This window comes from Lemur catta, chromosome 16, assembly GCF_020740605.2.
Source record: "Lemur catta isolate mLemCat1 chromosome 16, mLemCat1.pri, whole genome shotgun sequence".
Classification (NCBI taxonomy): Eukaryota; Metazoa; Chordata; class Mammalia; order Primates; family Lemuridae; genus Lemur; species Lemur catta.
Window position 1 is genome coordinate 18,763,211 of NC_059143.1, and position 23,673 is coordinate 18,786,883.

Sequence of the window (23,673 nt, forward strand, 5' to 3'; positions counted from 1 at the left end):
TGGCAGCCTGTAGTCCCAGCTACTCAAGAGACTGAGGCAGGAGGATCACTTCAGCCCAGGAGCTTGAGGTTGCAGTGAGCTGTGATGGCATCACTGTACTCTAGCCTGGGTGACAGAGCAAGACCTTATCTCCAAAAAAAAAGTAATGGAGAAAACAATCTCTAAGTGACAAGATATAAAGAGCTTGTGTATGACATAGCAGAGAAACAGATTCAGAAGTTTCAAAGCTTTGATAGTCTAGTCACAGTGGTGGTTTACAAACTTTGGTGTGCATGAAATTATCTGAAGGGTTTGTTAAAATACAGATTGCTGGGCCCCATACCCAGAGTTTATGGTATTGTAGTAGGTCTAGTTTAGGGCCTGAAAATTTGCATTTCCAACAAATTACCAGGTGCTGCTCCTGTTGCTGCTGCTCTACAGATCACACTTAGAACCTTTGGTCTATGATCAGAAAGAAGGAGGCTTTAAGATTTATCACTTTTATTTTCCCACTAAATGGTCAATGAAGGCAAATACTGTGATTTGGGAATCTGATATTTGACATCTTGAACTGGCAAAGTTCAGATACCATCCAGTTAACATTCAATCAGTTCTTTTGGAACTGGGAAAGCTATGTTAGGTCTTTTCATGGATATTTTCACAAAAGGACTTTATTGGTGGTGTTTCTTTACTGGTATACCTTAAATAGAAAATATTTTATTTAGAGATCATTAGAAGATTGCATGTATCCTTAATTTTGAAAAGTAGGACCTGTGTCTCTCTTGGTAGAAGAGGTGCATGTTCTAAAATAAGTAGCATTGAACTAGAAGTCAGGAGTCTTGGATTCTATAATAGATTGAGCCTGCCATTATTGAAATCTCACTTTTGGAAAGTTACTTTACTTCTTAGAACTTACTTCAGTTTCCTTGTATTTAAAATGAATTTAATAATACCTGCTCTGCTTATGATACAAGAATGTCATAATTTAGGGAAAAGTGAGACATGAAAGGGAAAAACAATAGCTTAAGAGCATTAGCTGTATGAACATTTACAATAGATGCCATCAACTCTTAGACTTAGGTTTGAGATTTATTTATATGTTAGGGTTTTTTTCCTTCAAAAGGACTAAAAAGAAAGTGAGAAGAAAAAAGAAGTAAAGGTGAGAACTGGAAAAAAAATTTTGTAATCTAGAATAACTATAGCACATTATATTAAAACAATTCATAAATCAAGTATTATGTTTAAGAATGAGTTTAACTGAGATTATGGGGAAGATGCTTTTTTTTGTTTTTTTTTTTGAAAGGTAGGGATGGATGAAAAGGGCTGACTAGCAAGGCACCAGAGTATATGTTTCAAATTCCAAGAATCTCAGGTGTTCTGAACAGTTTGATATGAAAACTTGTCTTATCGGTTGGGAGAAAAAAAAATCAGACTCTGTATCATTTGATTTGATGGAATGCCTCCCTAATAATGGTCTTTGAGGACTTGAAAAGGATCCTGTATTTCTGCTGTGGTAGCCTTGAATTTTAGATAGGGATGGTGGTTTTTTGGTAACTTGTTTTTTGGTTCCTTTGGCTTAAGATTCACCTGTTAATGTTTAGTGGTTTGTTTGTTTGTTTTGCATACTTTAGGATTTAACCTTGCTTTCCCAGGAACTTTGGTATTCTTAGCATTAATTCAGAATTATTTACAAGCATCAGTGAAAATTTTAGAGTTTGATCAATGAATTTTTGTAAAATATATCTAAAATTCAATTTAAATTTTTACTATTTTAGAAGTTTCTAGTGTTTAGTGTTAGGGTTTTATTGTTATCTTTATGTATACTTGCATTATGAAATCTAAGCAGGGTATTACTATTTGTATGCTGAATTCAAAACCTGGTGTAATGAACTTTATTTTTATTATTTCTTTAGATTTGTTCAAACATTCCTATTTGGTGACATTAGCTATTTTCATTGCTACTAGTGTATTCAGTGTTGGTACAGCATGCGTAAATTTTGCAAAGTAATTAACTTACCTCTCAGCTCTTTTTTTTTTTGGTCTCAGGGATTACCCATTGTTTCATACCTTTTTATTTCTAAAAGTTTGTAGCAAAACCAGGCTGAAAATGACATCACTTCATATTTTTGGATCATTTGTTATGAGGGACAGCTCTGCTGTTGTCTTTTGTACTTTTAGTGCCTGCATTTTCCCCCCTATATCTTGCCATCCTTAAGCATGAAAAATAAACACATTTTTGGTTTTCCCATACTGCCAGTGTCATAACTATCTGGATAAATTTGGCCCTGTATCTGTCCAGGCAGGTAGCAAATATGACACTTGGCTAGCTCTTCTGATTCTGTCTAATCTTTTGGTTTCTGTTTTCATTAATTTTTATTAACATTTTCCCATATCCTTTGTTCTTGAAAATTATATGCTTAACATCAAGAAGTACTTCTATTGAACTTTACCTTTGAGAGTTTATGTGATCTTTAAGGTAACCTATTAGTGTTTTTGAGGTCTTGATTTAAGGCTGTAAACATGAGTTGTACTTAAATGAAGAGACAAATACTGAGCATCAAGAATAAAATAATCTTCCATTAGTTTTCTCAGTTGCTCTCTAGTGCACTAACTTGAATTTTAGGAGACCTTTACTTCTTATCAGAGAGTCTATGATAAGGGAAATAAAGGATTCTGCCTTTTTAATTAGCCACAAAGGAAGGAATGAGCTGTACCTTAAAGAAAACATGCCAAGCCTATTTGATCTCTTAGGAACAAAGTGTGTGTTGCTGGTATTGGTGAGCAAGCTGGTTTATATTTTATTAAAAGCAAAGTCTAGTCGAAATATAAATAATGTAATATTAAATATAAATTTATTTATTTATTTATTTATTTTCTGGAGACAGAGTCTCACTATGTTGCCCAGGCTAGAGTGCCGTGGCGTCAGCCTAGCTCACAGCAACCTCAAACTGCTGGGCTCAAGGGATCCTCCTGCCTCAGCCTCTTGAGTAGCTAGGACTACAGGCATGTACCACCATGCCCAGCTAATGTTTTTCTATGTATGTTTTAGTTGTCCAGCTAATTTCTTTCTATATATTTTTTTTAGTAGAGATGGGGTCTCGCTTTTGCTTAGGCTGGTCTCGAACTCCTGAGCTCAAACGATCCGCCTGCCTTGGCCTCCCAGAGTGCTAGGATTACAGGCATGAGCCACTGCGCCCGGCCTAAATGACCAATTTCTTGAAAAGCACAAACTGTAAAAACCCAAAGATTCCACCAAGAGTCTTCTGGAGTTGATAAATAAATTCAGCAAAGTGTCAGGATACAAAATCAATGTATATATACCAGTAGCATTTCTATATACTAATAACATTCAAGCCAAGAGTCAAATCAAAGACTCAATATCATTCATAATAGCTACAAAGAAAATAAAATACCTAGGAAAAGATCTCTATAAGGAGAACCGTGAAACTCCAAGGAAAGAAATCACAGAGGATCCAAACAAATGGAAAAACTTGTGCTCATGGATAGTTACAGTCAACTTTGTTGGAATGTCCATTCTACCTAAGGTGATTTACAAATTCAACGCAATTCCCATCAAGTTACCAAAGTCATTCTTAACAGATCTAGAGAAAATAATTCTTTGCTTCATTTGGAACCAGAAAAGAGCTTGAATAGCCAAAGCACTCTTAAAAAAGAACAAAACTGGAGGCATCACGTTACCAGACTTCAAACTATACTGCAAGGCTATAGTAACCCAAACAGCATGGTATTGGTACAAAAATAAAGACATAGAACAATGGAACAGAACAGAAAACTCAGACATAAAACCATATACCCACAACTAACTGATCCTTCACAAAGCATACAACAGCGTATACTGGGGAAAAGAAACCCTATTCAATAAATGGTGCTGGGAAAATTGGATAGCCACATGAAGAAGAATAAAACAGGATCCCTAACTCTCACCACTCACAAAAATTAATTCAAGAAAGATAAAAGACTTAGATCTAAGGCATGAAACCATAAGAATTCTAGAGGAAAATGTAGGAAAACTCTAGATATCAGCCTAGGCAAAGAATTTATGAAAAAGACCCCGTTGGCAATCATGGCAACAGCAAAAATTACTTGCATTTGATCAAACTAAAAAGGTTTTGCATGGCTAAGGAAACAACAGCAGATAGACAACCTACAGAATTAGAGAAAATATTTGCAAGCTACACATCTGATAAAGGGCTAATAACCAGAATTTACAAAGAACTCAAGCAAATTGGCAGGAAAAAAAACAAACCTATTAAAAAGTGGGCAAAAAACACAAACAGATGTTTCTCAAAAGAAGAAAGACAAATAGCCAATAGACATATGAAAAATTGCGTGATGTCACTAATCATCAGGGAAATGCAAATTAAAACCACAATGAAATATCAGCTTACCCCAGTTAGAATGACTTTTATTAAAAAGTCCAAAAACAATAGATGCTGGCATGGATGCAGAGAGAAAGAAACACTTCTATGCTGTTGGTGGGACTGCAAATTAGTACAGCCTCTATGGAAAACAGTATGGAGATTCCTCAAAGAACTAAAAGTAGACCTACCATTCAATCCAGCAATTCCACTACTGGGTATCTACCCAAAGGAAAAGAAGTCATTTTATCAAAAAGACACCTGCCCTCAAATGTTTTATTGCAGCACAATTCACAGTTGCAAAGATGTGGAATCAACCCAAGTGCCTATCAATACATGAGTGGACTAATAAAATGTGGTGTATATACACCATGGGGTACTATGCAGCTATAAAAAATGATGAATTAATACCTTTTGCTACAATCTGGATAGAACTGGAGAGCATTCTCCTAAGTGAAGTATCACCAAGAATGGAAAAACAAACACCACATGTATGCTATTACATTGGAATTAACTGATGAGCACACAAGTGCACAGAGGGAAGTAAAACTTAGTGGAGGGGAATAAACCAACCTAATGGGTACTATGAACACTATTTGGGTGACGAGCACATCTATAGCCAGGACTCAAGCATTATGAAAATGATCATGTAACCTAAAACATTTATGCCCCCTTAATATTTTGAAATAAAAAACTTTGTCAAGATGAAATATATAACCTCAGTAGTTCTGTAATTATTAAGTGAATTGAATTTGTAGTTAAAACCTTTTAATAAAGATATATTTAGGTACAGATTATTTTACTTAGTAAATTCTACCATATATTTACAGAAGAATCAACACCACTTCTGTGTAATCTTTTCCAGAAAATAGAAGAGATAGAATATACTTCCAGTTCATGTTATGAGGCCAGTATTACCCTGATAATTAAAACCAGAAGTATGTTACACAACAAGAAAACTACAGACCAACATCCCCTATGAACATAGATATAAACATCCTGAACAAAATATTAGCAAATCAAATCCAACAATATATAAAAAGAACAGCATGTACAGTGGCGTGTCCTGTAGTCCCAGGTATTCAGGAGGCTGAGGTGGGAGGATTGCTTGAGCCTAGGAGTTTGGGTCCAGTCTGGACAACATAGCAAGACCCTCATCTCTAAAAAATAAATTAATTTAAAAAAGAAAAATATACCATGACCATATGTGGTTTACCCCAGAAATGCAATGGCAGTTTAATATCTGAAAAATCAATCAATATAATCTACCATATTAATAGTCTAAGAAAGAAAAATTATGTGATCATATCAATGAATGCAGAAATACATTTGACAAAATTTAATATCCATAATGATAAAAATTCTCAGGAATCTTGGAATAGAAGGAAGTTCCTCAATCCAGTAAAGGACAGCTTTAAAAAGCCTAGTGATAAAATCATTCTTCTTGGTGAAAGACTGAATGCTTTCTTCCAAAGATTAGGAAAAAGGCAGGGATCTCTGTTTTTACCAATGTTAGTCAACATTATACTGGAAGTCCTTGCCAATACAGTAGACAACAAAGGCAAATAGATTAGAGTGTCTTCCACGAGCAAAAGTTTTTAATTTTGATTAATATATCAGTTTTTTTATGAATATGCTTTAAGTGTTATGTGTAAGAAGTCTTTGCTGGACTCCATGTCACAAGGATTTTCTCCTATACTTTTTTCTAGAAGTTTTTATAGTTTTACATTTTGAGTTAATTTTTGTATGAAGTGTGAGGTTTAGGTCCAGAATGGTGGGGCTTTTTGGCACACGGATGTCCAGTTCCTCCAACATTTGTTAAAAAGACTATGGCAGACACTAAAGTGGTAAGGACAGATTTTAATCAGTAATACACTTTTGCCATGGGGAAAAGAGTCCAGCGTGAACTGGACTCAACTTTGATTGATTTGTACTGAGGTGACTGCGTGTTTTAAAGGGAGAATGAGGGAGTAGGGAAGTGAAAAATTTAAAGTGGGAAGTTGGAGTTGGTCCATTGAAAACCATATGGGTTTGCTAACTGGTGCTTATCGAAGTTAGGCTCCTACCCTTCCACAAAGTGAGGGAGAAGGCCTTGTCTTCAGGTGTTGGCTGGAACAAATAGTAGATTCTTCTAGCAGCCTTGATTTTCTCAGATAGGCCCTTTTAGGTGGGTTAGGGTCATCCTAGGGATGTGGCCTTGAGCTGTTAGAAACTGTGGTAGTGTTTTGTTCAAATGTTTTTAGGCCAAGGTAGAGAGAGACCTAGTTGAGAGGAGGGTTCAGAAGTTTGGTCAAGGAGAGAATTTTTGTCATTTCTCAACTGCTGGATTCTCTGTTTTGTTCCTTTAATCTATGTGTCTTTGCCAATGCTACATTATTTTGATTACTGTAGCCTTTTAGGAAGTCAAAATCAGGTGGTGTGATTCTTCCAATTTTGTTGTTTATTTTTCAAAGTTGATTTAGCTATTCTAGTTCATTTGCCTTTCCATATAAACTTTAGAATCCACTTATCCATATCTACAAGAAAAATTACTGAAATTGTGCTAAATCTGTAGATCAGTTTGGAGGGAATTGAAGTCTTTGTTATGCTGAATCTTATAATCCATGAATACAGTGTATCTCTCCATTTTTTCTATTTTTTTTTTAAATTTCTTTCATGGGCATTTTGTGGTTTATAGCATAGAAATATCTATACGTGTAGATTCATATCTCAGTATTTCATTTTGGGAAGAGCTATCATAAATGACATCTTTTAAATTTTAAGTTTCCAATTGTCCCTTAATGGTAAATACCATTCTTTCTAAATAGAAAGATTATTGTGTGTGTTGACCTGGCATCTTGCAGTATTGCTAAACTCAATAATTTGTCGGAGGATTTTTGGTTTTTTTTTGGGTTTTCTGCGTAATCACGTCATTTGCAATCCTGTTTCCACAAGCAAGTCTCTAACTCAATGGCTATTTTTATTGAACTGCACTCACTCATTGTAGTCTTTACTCTTGGTATATGTAGCAAATCTACATTAATGCCCAGAACTTCCTCCTGTTCTGGTAAAAAGTGCCTGGTTTTTCTGTTTTGTGCTGGCCAAGATACACTGTTTTTGAGAAAGTGTTTTTTATAAATACAGAGTCAATCAAAACTATAGTCAGTTTCCATTTCTTTTAGATTTTTGCAAAATTTTCTAAAATTTTGTGTGTGAAACTTGAAAAAAACCAAAGTATAATTTTCAGAGTGGGAGAAAATGTTTTACCACTTAGATAGGGAAATTTGAAGATAGGAGTCAATTGAAAAATTTTTTATCTGGTGTGACTATCTTGCAGATGCCATTTCTTTACAGGGAAGGACTTTAAAACTTATTTGATTTATGCTGCAGAATAGATTAACTAAAATCATTATTTTGTCACCTAGAAGTTCTGGATTGTGGCAGCATCAGACTCTAAAAACTATCTTTTTTTATTAAAAAGGCCAGCAGCAACAAAAGATATTTTACAGCTTCTAAAAACACTTTTTAAACAATTTATTTATAAGTTAGCACACAGTTTAAAAGAAGGATTTCTGCCCTGTAATTTGTGGAGCAAACGGAAAATGGTTCTTAGTTCATTTTCTTTGATTAATTGTTGTCTTAGTCCATTTGAGCTAAGATGACGTACCTTGACTGGATGGCTTGTAAACAACAGAGTTTTCTTTCTCATAGTTATGGAGGCTGGAAAGTCCAAGATCAAGGTGCCAGCAGATTCTGTCTGTGGTTAGGACCTGCTTTCTCTTTGTGTTCTCCCATGGTGAAAGGCGCAAGGGGTGTCTCTTGGGTCTCTTCACTAATCTCATTCATAAGGGCTTCACCCTCATGAACTAATCCCTTCCCAGAGGTCCCTCCTCCTAGTACTATCAACCTTGGGTGTTAGGATTTCAACATTAGAACTCTGGAGGAGTACAGACATTCAGAACATAGCAATTGTCTTCTGCTTTACTAAAGATTGTTACCCATGGTTTAGTCATTGTCTATCCTATAATATTAAAATAATCTGAAGTGATCTTAAAGTGGGGTTTATTTACTTGGTATCTCCTTGAGACTGACCATTTTACCACAAATTATTTCCTATTTTCATCCTGCTCTTTTTTTTAAAACATGTTTAAAAATGTGGTTAGTACTCTTTTGAAAAAATATTCCCAATATATGTATGGGGTTTCTGAACAGGTTACTTTCGGTTGACTATCTTGATCTTGTTTGAAGAGTGACTGTCAACCAGCCCCAGGGTCTTTCCTCTTTTCCCTACGTAGTGGTAAGATTTTAATGGGAACTGAACATTATTCCTCTTCTGGAAAAACTGAAGGACTTGATTATGTAGTGGTGTTTTATTTTTACTTTCTCACCTTGTTTCTTTAAAGAATACCTGAGTAGACACTTAGCTGCCTTAATGAAATGATGCTATTTATGCCTTTTAATAGGACATTCTTCACATATACTTCTTTATAGTTTTGCCCACATATGAAAAAATTGAATCTTGTAGATTTGGGCATTCTAGATTAAGAATGATGAAAGCTGTACAACAAAACAGTACTGAATCACTTTAGATTTTTGCCATGAAGATAACTATAGAGTAAATCTAAGACTTTGATTTGCAAATGAGAAAGTGTGATATTCTGAAAAGGTTTGTAACAAGAACAGTTGGCTCTGAGTGCTGTATCTACCACTTACTACGTGCGTGACTTTTGTGAAATTGTCCTAACCTCCCAGAGCCTCACTGTCTGCATTAGTAAAAAGGGGATGACACGTATAATTTTCATGTTATAGCCATTACTGTACACCTTTGAATATGGTTGTGAGAATTAAGTACTTTATAAATCATATAGTGTAGAACTATGTCCTATTATGTCCAGAAACTATTTTTTTTTGAAGTAATTTTCTTTTAATCTGAAAAGTTTGACTATAGTTTGGCCAATTTCTCTCTAATTTACTTATTCAACTTCTTCTTGAGGCATTTCTTACCTGTGCTTAAACTTGGGAGAAATGAAGCTTTAAACGTCTTTCTTTCTTCTTTTTCTATTTTATACTTCCCCTTTACCTAAGTTCTGCCTGTTCCATATAGAGATTAAGGACTAAAGAGTTTGTTGCAGTAAAGGAAATGTGCCTTTGCTTTTAGGAGAATGTAATAATTATGTTGCACTATAACTTTATTTGGTGAAGAATACAGAAATAGGCTTGGTGATCAGTTTCTTTCTCTCTCTGAGCATGAGTGTGTGTAAATATTGATTTTTTTTTCATCTTCTAGTTACAACAGTTGGAGCTTGCACAGATACAGCAGAGAGATGCTAATATCACAGCTCTTGCAGCTATTGGACCAAGGAAGAAGAGACCACTAGAATCTGGAAATGAGGTATTGAAATAATGTTCATTATTTTATTTTTAATATCAAGAAAGTAAGCCAAAAAGAAGCAAAGACTTGAAAATAGTTTACCCTGCTCTGTGCGCTGTTGCTGCCAAATTCTCCTTTGCCAATTTTATAAAATCTTAATTTTTTCCAAGCTTTTAAGATTTATATTGCCTTGAGCTTATTACTTATTTATTTTATCATTCTACTTGTTATTCACTTCATATTTCTTTAAGTTCTCATTTCCTTTCATTCTGAGTCACTATTCCAGTTTTTTTATTTCTATTCATTCTTTCTAGTGGTTTTATGTAATCCTCACACCTGTAATCTGGCTGAATCTGCCCTCTTATTTCTTCCATGAACCCTGACTTACTCCCTCCTACATCAGAAAAGCTCCTTTTCTGAACACATAATGTGTTTGCGTGGCATTAATTGTTCCTTGTATGAATATTTTTTCTTCTGTTTTAAACTTCTTAAGAAAGGACTATGATACTACTCTTTTGTATTCCCCATAGAATTAGGCACATATATATGCTCAATAAATATCATTGTTTGATTACTATCAGGAAAGGATCTTTCTTACATTTTCAGAATAATTATTCAAGATAATATTAGGCCTGAGGATGGATCATCAGGGCTGGGATATAGGGGTATGTTAAGCATCCCGAGATGGGGGTCAGCAATGAAAGAGCTATAGCTCATCTATTTTGTTATTTAGAATTTATTTTGTTTTTTCTTAATTCTTAAGATGGAAAATTTGATGTAGAATTTAAATGTACTTTGAGGCAAGCTCCCCACCAACATTGATCCCGAATGTTGAAAGATTTAAAAAGTCTGGTTCTTTTCACTTTAAATGTAATGAGTGTGATATGCTCCCTGTCCAGTGTCCAACTAGATGTGAGCACTATTAAGTTTTTCACGTGTTCTTCCAGAAATTTGTTATAAATATGGGCACATTTCTGATGTGCATTCACAAATCTATATAAGTGATTTTGTTTTACTTTTTTTTTTTTTTTGAGACACAGTCTCACTCTGTTGCCCGGGCTAGAGTGAGTGCCGTGGCGTCAGCCTCGCTCTCAGCAACCTCAGTCTCCTGGGCTTAAGCAATCCTACTGCCTCAGCCACCCAAGTAGCTGGGACTACAGGCATGCGCCACCATGCCTGGCTAATTTTTTCTATATGTATTTTTAGTTGTCCAGATAATTCGTTTCTTTCTTTTTTTTTTTTTTTTTGAGACAGAGTCTCACTCTGTTGCCCAGGCTAGAATGAGTGCCGTGGCATCAGCCTAGCTCACAGCAACCTCAAACTCCTGGGCTTAAGCGATCCTACTGCCTCAGCCTCCCAAGTAGCTGGGACTACAGGCATGTGCCTCCATGCCCGGCTAATTTTTTCTATATATATTTTTAGCTGTCCATATAATTTCCTTTCTATTTTTAGTAGAGACAGGGTCTCGCTCTTGCTGAGGCTGGTCTCGAACTCCTGACCTCAAGCGATCCACCCGCCTCGGCCCTCCAGAGTGCTAGAATTACAGGCGTGAGCGTTGTTTTTCTTAAATGTGGTCAAACTGTACCTATTTGTTCTGCCCTTGATATATTTCTGCCTTTCCATAATGTACCTCATATAATTTACTTCCATATTTTTACTTCCCTATTTTTTAAAGGTCTGTGACATTACTGTGTTTAGATAAACCATAATTTATTCAACTAGTCCTCTAATGGACATTTAGGTTGTTTCCAGGATTTTGCTTTTATCGTCTCAGAGAACATGCTTGTACTTATGTTGTGTGCTTGTACAATGTAACTGTTAGTGAAATTCCTAGAAACGGAATTCCTGGGTTAAAGGGTATGAACATTAGGAAAGACTGTATGGGAAAAAACTCAAATGTTACAAAGATGGGGAGAACAGTATAATGAATCACCGTATACCACCACCCTCCTCCAGTGACTATCAATTTATGCCTAATTTTGTAATCACCACCTTTCTTAGGTAAATTTTTCACCGCTCAGATTATTTTAAAGTTAATCTCAGACTCAATACCATTTTATTCATAAATATTTGTTGCTTTTGATTTTTGATAACTTTTAAAATTATTCTCTGAATGAGTTGTATCAGTTTTTGTATTCGTTAGTGCCTATTTCCCCATACTCCCATCAACACTGGGAATTATTTTGTGATCTCATGGTTGAAAATGCAATTTTTAATAGTGTTTAAATTATGAGTAATTTGAGCAGTTTTTCATGTGTACATTGGTACTTTTCAATTTTTCTTTTTCACAGAGTTATATTGTTTAATTACTTAAGGAGATGGAAAACCTGTTACTTCCATTTTCTTTTGATTTGTCTGGGATTTATACATCTAAAAATTTTTATTTTTCCTTAGAGGAAAAAAAAAACCCCCAGTCTTTTATCTTTCATTTTTGTCTTTTGTGTTTATGTTCTATTTAGGAAGCCCATTCTTAATTAGAATTATGTGTTAGCACTTTGATTGTTTCAATTTTTTTTTTTTTTTTTTTTTTTAGTTTTGGTGGGGAAGGAGACAGCATCTTGCTCTGTTTCCCAGGCTAGAATGCCATGGTATTGTCACACACTGCAACCTCAAATGCCTGGGCTCAAGTGATCTTCTTGCCTCAGCTATCCGATTAGTTGGGACTACAGGTGCACACCACCATGCCCGGCTAATTTTTTTTAACATAGAGATGGGTCTCACTAAGTTGCTTGGGATGGTCATGAACTCCTGGCCTCAAGGGCTCCTCCCTCTTCGGCCTCCCAAAGTGCTAGGATTATAGGAATGAGCCCCCATGCCCAGCCTCACTTTTTAAGGATAAATCTTTGATTCATCCAGAATTTCTTTTTAATAAGAGTTGAGATATGGATTTAGCTTTATTCCCTGAGTCCTCCCTAATTTTCCCCTAGGCTAGCAAATTATCCCAACACCATTTGCTCAATAATTCTTTCCCCACTGATTTGAAATGCCACCTTTATCACACACAATTTTGTATCAAAATTACAAATTCCTATATGTATTTGAGTCTATTTCTGTATACTCTGAACCAGTGCTACCTAATAGAACTTTCTGTGATTTTAAAAATGTTTTGTGTCTACGATGTCTTGAATAGCCACATAATGTCTATTGAGGTCTTGAAATGTGGCTAATGTGAATGAGGAATGAGTTTTTAATTTTTTTAGGTTAACGTAAATTTCAATAGCAATATGCTGCTGGTGGCTACTATATTGGGTAGTACTAGAGGACTATTATTCTGTTGAGATATATATACTTATGGCTATTTATGTATTAGTACCAGTTCTATTTTTTAAACCATCTTAACCATTTTTAAGTGCATAGTTAAGTAGTGTTAAGCACATTCACATTGTTAAAAAGATCTCCAGAACTTTTTCATCTTGTAAAACGAAAACTCTGTACCCATTAAACAATTCCCCATTTCTCCCTTCCCCCAGCCTCTGGTAACCACCATTCTACTTTCTGTTTTTATTCATTTAACTACTTAGATACCTCATATAAGTGGAATCATATGGTATTTGTCCTTTTGTGACTGGCTTATTTGACCTAGCATAATGTCCTCAAGGTTCCAGATCTTAATAGATTTAAAAATACGGTAAAACTTGGCCACTATAGATTTTTTTATGTTTCTGTTTTTCTAGCACAAGACAACTCACTGCCCTTTATTTTTGGTCCATTTTCATGTAAAGTGTTTAAAAGTGTTACTAGAATTGGGACATGCTACTTCATCATTAAGCATATTCCTATAAATGTGTCTTGTTAGCATACTTTTATGGCACGAATAGTTACTTGTAATTTTTTTTCATCCATATAGTTATTACTTATTATAACTCCTTTGAGAATGAGTTAGGAATGTCTAAGTTCCTGACCTACTTTTTTATTATAGTAGCATTATACTACAAATTCTGTTAAATATCTGCTTTGTGGGGAATCATCATAGCATATGGGGATAAGTACATGTGCTTTGGATTCAGAGAAATCTGGATTTGGTTCGTAACTCTATTAAGCTTTGGAACCTTGGACAAATTCTTTAAACCCTATACCTCAATTGTCCGCATTTGTAAAATGGGTATAACACCTATCTTGTAATGTTTTAAGGATTGGTTTATGTGAAGTACTTAGTTCCTGGTCTCATGTAAGTGCTTAATTGTCATCTTTGTCATCATAATGATAATACCATTATTTCAGCTTTTAATAGCATTTTATAAGTAGCATTAATGACCCATAGTGAATTTGAAATGTTAACCATTAATCTCTCCAGAGCCTTGTTGCTTATTCTCATTTGAGTTTCTCACAAATTTTAGAAATATTAATCATTTCCTGACTTATATTAATCAGATTTTAAAGTGTTTTTCATTCATTGTGTATTTGAATCTGAGAAAGTCTATATTTCGGGGGGCGGGGGATGACTGAAATTTGCTGTTTGTATTCGAAACAGTGATAAAAGTCAGCTTATATGACTTACCTATCAGTATTAAAATGTTGAATTATTTAATATTTAGTTTCAATTGAAATTAGAAAAGTCAGGCATTTTCTAACTGGGATATAAATTTGTTAAATCGTCTTTTCACTTGGTGCTTCTTTAGTTTGAGAACCTAGGCATATGTATTTTCGCCTGTGTTTCCTGGACTTTAACCTTAGATAATTGTCAGACTTGTAAATAGAGTTGGTCCTTCAGATCCATGGGTTTCACATCTGCAAATTCAATCCACTGCAGATCAAATATATTTGGGAGAGAAAACCCATACAATTAATAATCCAATAATAGAAAATATAAGTTAAAAACAATACAGAATAACAGCTATTTACATAGCATTTACAATGTATAAGGTATTATAAGTAATGTATTATATGTAGTCTGATTTAAAGTATACAGGAAGATGTATATGCATTATATGCAAATACTATACCAGTTTATATCAGGGATTTGGGCATCCTCAGGTTTTGGTGTCTATGTCCTGGAACCAGTTACCTCCAGATACAAGGGATGATACCTACCTGAATTGAAAATATCTATATTTCTGTAATGAGCTGGTGACATTTTAGTACAATTCTTATTTTGAAATTAGATGAAGACTACTTTCTTTTTTGTCAATTTTTATTCATGGTGTTTTAATTTTAAAGGCATTTTTCTTTTTAAAATGGGAAACAAGAGAAAACTATTTTGTATGCTCTTTCAACATTTAGGTAGACTGCTGATTTATTGGCCCCTCCAATAACTTGAATTGCATTAGTTAGGCTTATTACAAATGCTTTATTCACTTGTTTTATTTCCTCACAAATAACACAAAAATGTTGTATGAAACCATTTTTATTTTAATATTCTGGAAACACAGGCTTTACTTTTCGTTTGCTTCTTTCTTTATGGATGGGAACCTGAAATCTTAACCTATTTGGTTTAAACTTGTTAGAAATCAGCATATAATCAATCCCAGAGGGAAGTGGGGGTAGAGTCTAGTTTTAAGAGTAACTCTTTTAGTTCCAAGTGCAGATTTTTTCCTATTGAAGTGGGGAGAGCTTTCAGTTTGGTAGATTGAATAGAGTGATGGTGATTTTTTTAAAAGATTGAAATAAAAAAACTTAATATCTTTAGCATTCAGAGATTATCATTTTTGTTGATAATAAATTGGGGAAATTGGTTTTAGACCTTTGTCCTTTAGAAAGTTTTTGTTATGATAAAACAAAGCTAAACTTCCTCTTTTCCATAGAAACGATCTTTCTATTTGTACAATTTATATACTAACCTGGCCTTTGGAAAGTTACACTTGATATTCTCCGAAGTCTTGGTAAAGTTGAATAGCATCACCTATTGTCTCCTTACATTATCCTGGCAAAGAGCAGTGAGTACCAGTTATCATTTTGAACCAGTTATTTATACTGTAGGCTTATTGGCTTTGGTGAGGGGTGGGAGGGAGAAAATAGTTAAAATTTACTACTAGGGAGTACTTTGAATATGTTCTTTTTTGTTGTTTCATTGCTGTGGTTTGAAGTTATGTATATGAAATTGTTTTTAAATTAATGTAGACTGTACAGATATTGATACAGTAAAATAGAACCTACTTTACAATTTAGAGTATTCGAGTGTATATTGTGTAAGTATATTACATCAGTGACGTGTTTGGGGTCCTTTGGAATTTTAAAACATTAATTACTTCCTGTATTAATTAGAGATCCTTAGATTAGAAAGGATCTCTCTTTTTCCCCATAAGCTATACTTTCAAACAGTTTGCATGACTTATTAATGATCCAATATGAGTAACAGTGTTTATTTTATTGAATATAAAGATAGATTTTATTTTAACCTTATATAATAACATATCTAAAAAATCAAATTATACAAAATCAACTTTTAGAGCTATGAAAGTATAAATTATGGAATGTAAGCATACAATTTTACTTTTGAGTGTTTTTTTTTGAGACAGAGTCTCACTGTGTTGCCCAGGCTAGAGTGAGCACCGTGGCATCAGCCTAGCTCACAGCAACCTCAGACTCCTGGGCTTAAGCGATCCTACTGCCTCAGCCTCCCGAGTAGCTGAGACTACAGGCATGTACCACCATGCCCGGCTAATTTTTTCTACATATATTTTTAGTTGTCCAGATAATTTATTTCTGTTTTTTAGTAGAGACGGCGTCTCACTCAGGCTGGTCTCGAACTCCTGACCTTGAGCCATCCACCTGCCTCGGCCTCCCAAAGTGCTAGGATTACAGGCGTGAGCCACCGCGGCTGGCCTTGAGTGCTTTTTTAACTAACAAATAAATGAAGCCTCCCAAGTACATTTAATTGTTCAATTGGTTTGAAAATGCTGATATTTCTGTACAAATTAAGATTAGCTACATGGGGCTTACAGTACTGATGTGCCTAGTATATTTTACTTAAAATAGTGTTCATTTGCTAACCAAAATGAAGACATTATAATGTGTTTAGGTATATGTTCTTTCTCTCTAAAAGTATGTTAAAGTGCTACTTCATATAATTCTCTTCTTGGGGATAAGAGGAAAAAAGGCCTTTCCGAAACTTTGCTTAGCAATAAATTAGAAAATCTGATTGAAAATCATGATTACCTAATCCTGATTTCAGACGACTGTAGTTTTTCCATAGCAGAACTCTAATTCAGAGAGGAATGTCAGGTATCAAAAATAGTTTTATCTCTTACCACAATTAAGTGTCAATTCCTAAAATGTATTTCTTTATTATACTTTATTTCTGAGCCTTGAAAATAACATATTTCATTTTGGACATTCCTGTAAATACTTTTTTTTTTTTTTTGAGACAGAGTCTCTCCCTGTCGCCGTGGGTAGAGTGCAGTGACATCATCATAGCTCACTGCATCCTCAAACTCCTGGACTCAAATGATCCTCTTGCCTCAGCCTTCTCAGTAGCTGGTACTACAGGCATGCATTACCATGCCTGGCTAAGTCTTCTATTTTTAGCAGAGACAGTGTCTCTTTCTTGCTCAGGCTGGTCTTGAACTCCTGAGCTCAAGCCATCCTCCCACCTCTGCCTCCCACAGTGCTAGGATTACAGGCGTGAACCACCACACCCGGCCTGTAAATACTTATTTTTAAACCAACTGTTCTTCAAATAACATTAACCAGGGAACTATTATTGGGATAGAACTGATAAAATGATTCTGTTGCAAAACCCTAAATCCATATTCTTGACCATTTGTATTCGATGGGCTCACTATAAGGTCAGTAATAGAGGTCATCACATTGCAGTATTTTATGAGTGGAGTGGACTTATTAGATGTAAGGGAAAGAAGATCAGAAGGACCTTGACAATAACATGCTAAATTCCACTGTCAGGTATATTTCATGTTCTGGCTTGTGAAGAATGATTGCTGGGAGAATTGAACTCTTGAAAGTCCTATACCACAAATAGTGTTCCACAGCAATTGTTTGCTGTACATATTCAGTTAGATCTTTTTTTGTAAAAAATGTAAGGTTTTATTAGTATTTATTTTACTATTGTAACAACTTACCTTTACCTCTAGCTCCAGTTTGATGTGTTTTAAACATTAGGGTAATTTGTTTGATAGGGGTGATGGGGTGGGGAAGAGGTAGAGGATTTTCAAAAGGTTATGGGAAAACAGCAAGTAATAATCAGGATAAAGAAAGAAATGATGCTGTTATAAAGGAAACCAATGTTTTAAGAATCTTTTCCACATTTTTTCTTTGTTTTTATTTGGCCCTGTGTCTGCATGCCATAAAATACAAATAAAATAGTTCTACTTTGCTAGACAACTGGTCCTCTGAAGGACAAAGTATATTGTTAGAGCCTGGTATACAACTTTAAAAATTACATAGCAAGTAAAGCTCTTTTAAAGAAATAAACTGAACTCATTGTAAGAAAAATCAGGCTGTGCACAGTGGCCTGCACCTATAATCCTAGCACTTTAGGAGACCGTTGTGGGAGGATTAATTGAGGCCAGGAGTTCGAGACCAGCCTGAGCAAGAGCGAGACCCCATCTATACAAAAACTAGAAAAATTAGCCAGGCATGGTGGCGCATGCCTGTAGTCCCAGCTACTCAGGAGACAAGAGGATTGCTCCAGCCCAAGAGTTTGAGGTTTCAGTGAGCTATGATGACTCCACTGCCTGGGTGACAGAGCAAGACCCTGCCTCTCAAAAAAAAAAAAAAGTAAAATCATAAGTTATCTATGAATCAGTGCTGAAGCAGTATAAACGTATTAATAATAAAGTGTGTTGTATTTTGAAAAATGTTTTCTTTAGCTTTATAAGTACATGATAGCATTTGAGATAGCTGAGAAAATAATTCACATTAATTTGGCAAATTTGTATTGCATGCCTACTATTTTGAAAAATTTAATTTTATTCGTATGAAAAAGAAAACTATTAATAGGCAGCCAGAAATGAACTAGACATGACATTAATTTGAGTATATCTGAGCAAAAATTTACCAGAGTTATAGTGGCACAAACATTCTTTCCCTGTTCCTCATGATTTGATATTATATCCTCAATGTCTTAGTTGAAGGCACTCCATAAAAGAATTCCTTAATGGAGTCCCCCAACTCTGGCTCTATGAAGAAATCTGTGTGGTAGATAGCCATTTCCCCCTCTGTGCCAGTCCTTACAACAGTGTCCCCCCTCTCTCGCCCATTATTCCTGTGCTTTGGTGGTGTGCTCTTTCTGGGAAGTCAAAGTCGGCTAGTTCCGTGCCAGGTAGTGATGCACCTGGTTTTTACAACAAGTACAGAAAGCATTCCGCAGCAGCTTCCTGCTCCTTGCCAAAAAGGCAGTCTCTGGAAGCTAGATGGCAGTGTCCTGGTAGGGCAGTAATGGAACTGGAGAGGGTGCTGTCCAGGAACGATCAGAACTCTGATGGTAAGAGGAAAAATCAGGAGGCAGAGTGAGATGGAATCCTTTGTCATCTTCAGAGAAGATGATATTAGAGATTTATGGACTTAATTATTTCCCCCCTATTGCATTTCCACAAATCATTTCAGCATGTAGTAGGGTAGGGCTCCCAAAGCACTAGGCTTGTGGTGGGCTCCTCAGACTCAGAGTGCCACTCACATGTCTTTGACTCTACCTGATAGAAAATATTATTTTGTTTTTATTTCTTGACTTTTTCTCTATTCCCACCCACTTTATAAAAGGACAGTTATATCAAATTATTAAAACCAGAGCTCTTTGGAATGTAATATTTAGATTAGATTTCAGGAATAACTTTCCGACAGTGTTTATACTAGCATGAATTTACCTCAGTGTGTAATCACTAAGATCCTTTCCAGTGCCAGCATTCTCTAAGTCTTTGAGTTTCTCTGAAATGAAGAGGAATCTCCCTTGAAAAGTAACAAAAGAAATTAGATTGCACAGTCAGCAAGTGATTTATTGACTTTAGGGGAAGGGTTGGGAAGGGGATCTCCTATGTCTGCCATGCTTTTAAAGTAGTACTGCTTAAAGCAAGGGGTATAGCTGGCTTTTAATGTGAGGGAGAGGGGGTGTTTAACTATGGTCATGTTTAAAATGTTCAAATAGTATAGAAGAGTATTTAACACAGCTCCTAAGTGTCTTGGCTATCTTTTCTGAGCTTAAATCATGTGAACTTACCATTTTTTTGGCAATTTGTAGGTAAAAACTGTTAAGTATTGACACTTTCATGTAGTTCAACCTTTCAACCTAATACAGTTATATATGCTTTTAAAATACATGTGTAATACTTATAGTTTACCTTAAGCAATTATAATAGGATGTATCATCTTCATTAGTCCTCACAACTTCTCTGTGAAATCATACTATCGTTTTCCCCAAATGAAAAAATTGAGGTATGGAGAGGATTAGTTACTTATACAAACTTCTACAATTAGTAAGTAGAGGAGCCTAGGTACATATCCAGAGAATTTGATGTTCATCTATTCTCTTAACCAGAATAATAGGATCATACTAAAAGTACTGTTCTATAACTTGTGGAGCATTGTATCTTGGACAGTGTATCAGGGTTCTCCAGAAAAACATAATCAATAGGATATATAGAGAAATATAAGAGGGGAATTTTAAAAATGGGAATTGGCTCACATGATTATGGAGGCTGAGAAGTCCCATGATATGCTGTCTGCAACGTGGAGACTCAGGCAAAGTGGTGGTGTAATTCACTCTTAGCATGAATTCCTGGGAAACAAAGGAGCCCAAGGTGTAACTCTCAGTCAGAGGCTGAAGGCCTGAGAATGAAGGGGGTGGGGGGCAGAAGTGGGCCATTGGTGTGAGTCTCGGAATAAGAACCTGAAGCTCTGAGGTCCAAAGATGCACGTCCCAGCTCCTGAAGAGAACTTCTTCCTTTGCCTTTCCTTCACCTTTCTGTTCTACCTAGGTCCTCCATGATGGAATCCTGCCCACCCGCGTCGCTGAGGGTGGATTTCTTTATTCAGTCTACTGATTCAAATGTAAATCTCTTTTTAAAACACTCCTTTAACAGACACTCCCAGAAACAATGTTTTACCATCTATCTGGGTATCACCTAACCCAGTCAGGTTGACACATAAAATTAACCATCATACACATTTTCCCATCCCATACTGATAGTTTTTGTTTTTTTTTTTCCCCTGAGACAGAGTCTTGCTCTTTCACCCAGGCTAGAGTGCAGTGGTGTCATCATACCATCACTACAACCTCAAACTCCTGGGCTTAGGTAATCCTCTTTTCCTCAGCCTCCCAAGTAGCTGGGACTACAGGCTCAATCTACCACACCCAGCTAATTTTTTCTATTTTTAGTAGAGGTGGGGTCTCATTCTTGCTCAGGCTAGTCTTGAACTCCTGAGCTCAAGCAATCCTCCTGCCCCAGCCTCAACAGAGTACTAGGATTACAGGCGTGAGCCACCGAACCTGGCCTGATAAATATTCTTGTGCCATAATTCACTGATCCACTGATAGACATTTAGAATATTTTCATTTGTTTATTATAAACAGTCCTGTATCTTCATGTACTCATTTCTTTTACAGGATTGACTTCTAGAAGTAAAACTTTTGGATCAAAGGGTGTGCACATCTTAAAATTAAATAAATATTTTCATAATGCTTTCCAAAGAGGTTGTGCCAGTTTCTACCACTGAGTGCCTCTTACCCCATTCCTTTGCTAGCAACAGACATGATCAATCATTTAAAAATGTTTATCCCTTCGATTTTTTATTTATGTCATCTCTACCATTCCTCTGTGCCTTCTTCATTTTAGATTGTTTTTATATGAACATATGGGATAGAAGTATTGAACAACCTCTAAAATACCCTATGAGAGAATAATACTTAGATTTTAAAACATTTATTTAAATATTAAAATTATTTAGGGATAATTTTTTCATAAGTTAGAAATATGTATATTTTAAAATAAAGAACCAGACTGAATATTTATAGATATTTAAATGCTCTTAAGTAGATGTAATTTTCTTTACTATATTTACTATTTTCATCATTTGAGGATTTGGGTAGATTATGACTGAAATTATTTTGGAAAACACAAAGGCTTAAAAATTCACTAGGGGACAAACAGTTTCTCAAATTTTCTCTTTCTGGTTGCTATTGCAGGTGATTCTTCACTCTGAAAAAGGTGTATAAGTAATTTAACTAAAAGGCTATTGACATGAAAGGCCCAGCTTTAATCTTCATTTCCTTCAGGGGCACAGGTAGTAGCCATTCTTTACCTCCATTCTCTTCCACCAGGCTACAGGGGAGTATAATTTTCTGAAGTGTTCATTGTTATCTATTACAGCTGACTTATTAGAGGTTTAAACAGATTTATTATCATCTAACACTTTTTATAAATACCATACAGATCTAGAGCATATTATTACTTTAGATAAAGAAGCAACTCCATATATTTTAAGAGATATTTTTTACATTCTGTTTTGTTCACACTTCATGAACAAAGCTGCCTTCCTATTCATAAATGACCTAAATGTAAGTCTAAGTTTTAGTTGGGTCTTTAAAATTTTCCAAAGATTTAGAATTTGACTCTTTATCAACTATCTTTAGGGACTTCCTATGAAATATGTTAAATTGCACATTATTGGCTTATCTTTCCTTCTTTCTAAATTCCCCTTAAATGATAGGAAAAGACTCAAAACAGCATACGTTCACAAGCATAAAGAAGAAAGGAGAAAATAGCACTGAGGGTATTCAGTAGCATTTGAGTTGAAATTGATTCAGATTAGACACTAGAGGCATTTTTTTCTGAGAAAAATTACTAGCTTAAGAGAGGAGGCCTTAAATATTAATAGTTAGGTGCCTTATTTTTAAATATAAACAAATTGGCAAGGATCACCAGGTATTTGAGGAAAACCTTTTATATGAAAAATAAAAGGGGAAATATGGAGGAAAAACAAGGCATGAAGCAGAAGGAAATTGAAAAAAGTATATTGCCACCATTATGCAAGCCTAGAAGGCTACCTAGGGCGAATGTAAGACCCGTTGGAAATGTAAAATATAATGACAGAAATAAGCAATGATAGAAGGGTTAGAAGTTAAACTTCAAGACAGCTCCAAGAAAGTGTTTTTTTTTTTTTTTTTGGTTTTTAAGATAAAGATATTGTGCTGGATTTGTGTTGTGTCAAACTAGCTAAGCTGGAACTAAGTTCCCCAGAATCTCTTTTTTTGCATAATTCTTGGTTAGCATGGGCCATGAGGCATTTTGACTTTGAAAGGTAGAAGTAAAATTGCAGCCATATTCTTCTTATGCTTGGAAGTTTGAGAGAGGGACGTCCGGTACTAATGCAGCTCACAGGCATTGGCATGGACAGCAGCTGGCCTCCTTAGCTCCTCTTTTGTTTTGGCTTCTCCAAACCCTGGGCCAGACCCAGCACCAGATGCAGAGTCAACAGCTGCACGTAAATGGTTTAACTATGTTCACAGTTATACACAGCCAGATCTCTGTATTGTCATAGTCTGTATCATTTCTAATGTTCTCTGGTCAAATGCTAGCTGATACAGGATATTGTACCATAAGTAGGTGCAGTGAAGTAACACCTTAAAGGATGGGTTCCTGGCCGGGCGCGGTGGCTCACGCCTGTAATCCTAGCACTCTGGGAGGCCGAGGCGGGTGGATCGCTCGAGGTCAGGAATTCGAGACCAGCCTGAGCAAGAGCGAGACCCCGTCTCTACTGAAAATAGAAATAAATTATCTGGACAACTAAAAAAATATATATAGAAAAAATTAGCCGGGCATGGTGGCGCATGCCTGTAGTTCTAGCTATTCGGGAGGCTGAGGCAGTAGGATCGTTTAAGCTCAGGAGTTTGAGGTTGCTGTGAGCTAGGCTGATGCCACAGCACTCACTCTAGCCCGGGCAACAAAGTGAGACTCTGTCTCAAAATAAAAAAAAGGATCGGTTCCTGAATTAGTTCTGGGTTTTCCAGAATTGGTTCTCTGCTCTAAAATTAGATCTAATGGCAGTAATGACCCTGTTGCTGGTGGTAAAGGGTAC

General features: G+C 35.6%; 1 protein-coding gene across 1 annotated transcript in view; it reads left to right on the forward strand.

Moving 5' to 3' along the window:
• TAF4B (TATA-box binding protein associated factor 4b) overlaps window positions 1–23,673 on the forward strand; it is a 101,395-nt gene that overhangs the window by 60,497 nt on the left and 17,225 nt on the right. The window contains exon 13 of the mRNA XM_045527699.1: window positions 9,625–9,729. Within this exon, the coding sequence (XP_045383655.1) occupies window positions 9,625–9,729 (105 nt within the window). The remainder of the gene's footprint in view (window positions 1–9,624; window positions 9,730–23,673) is intronic.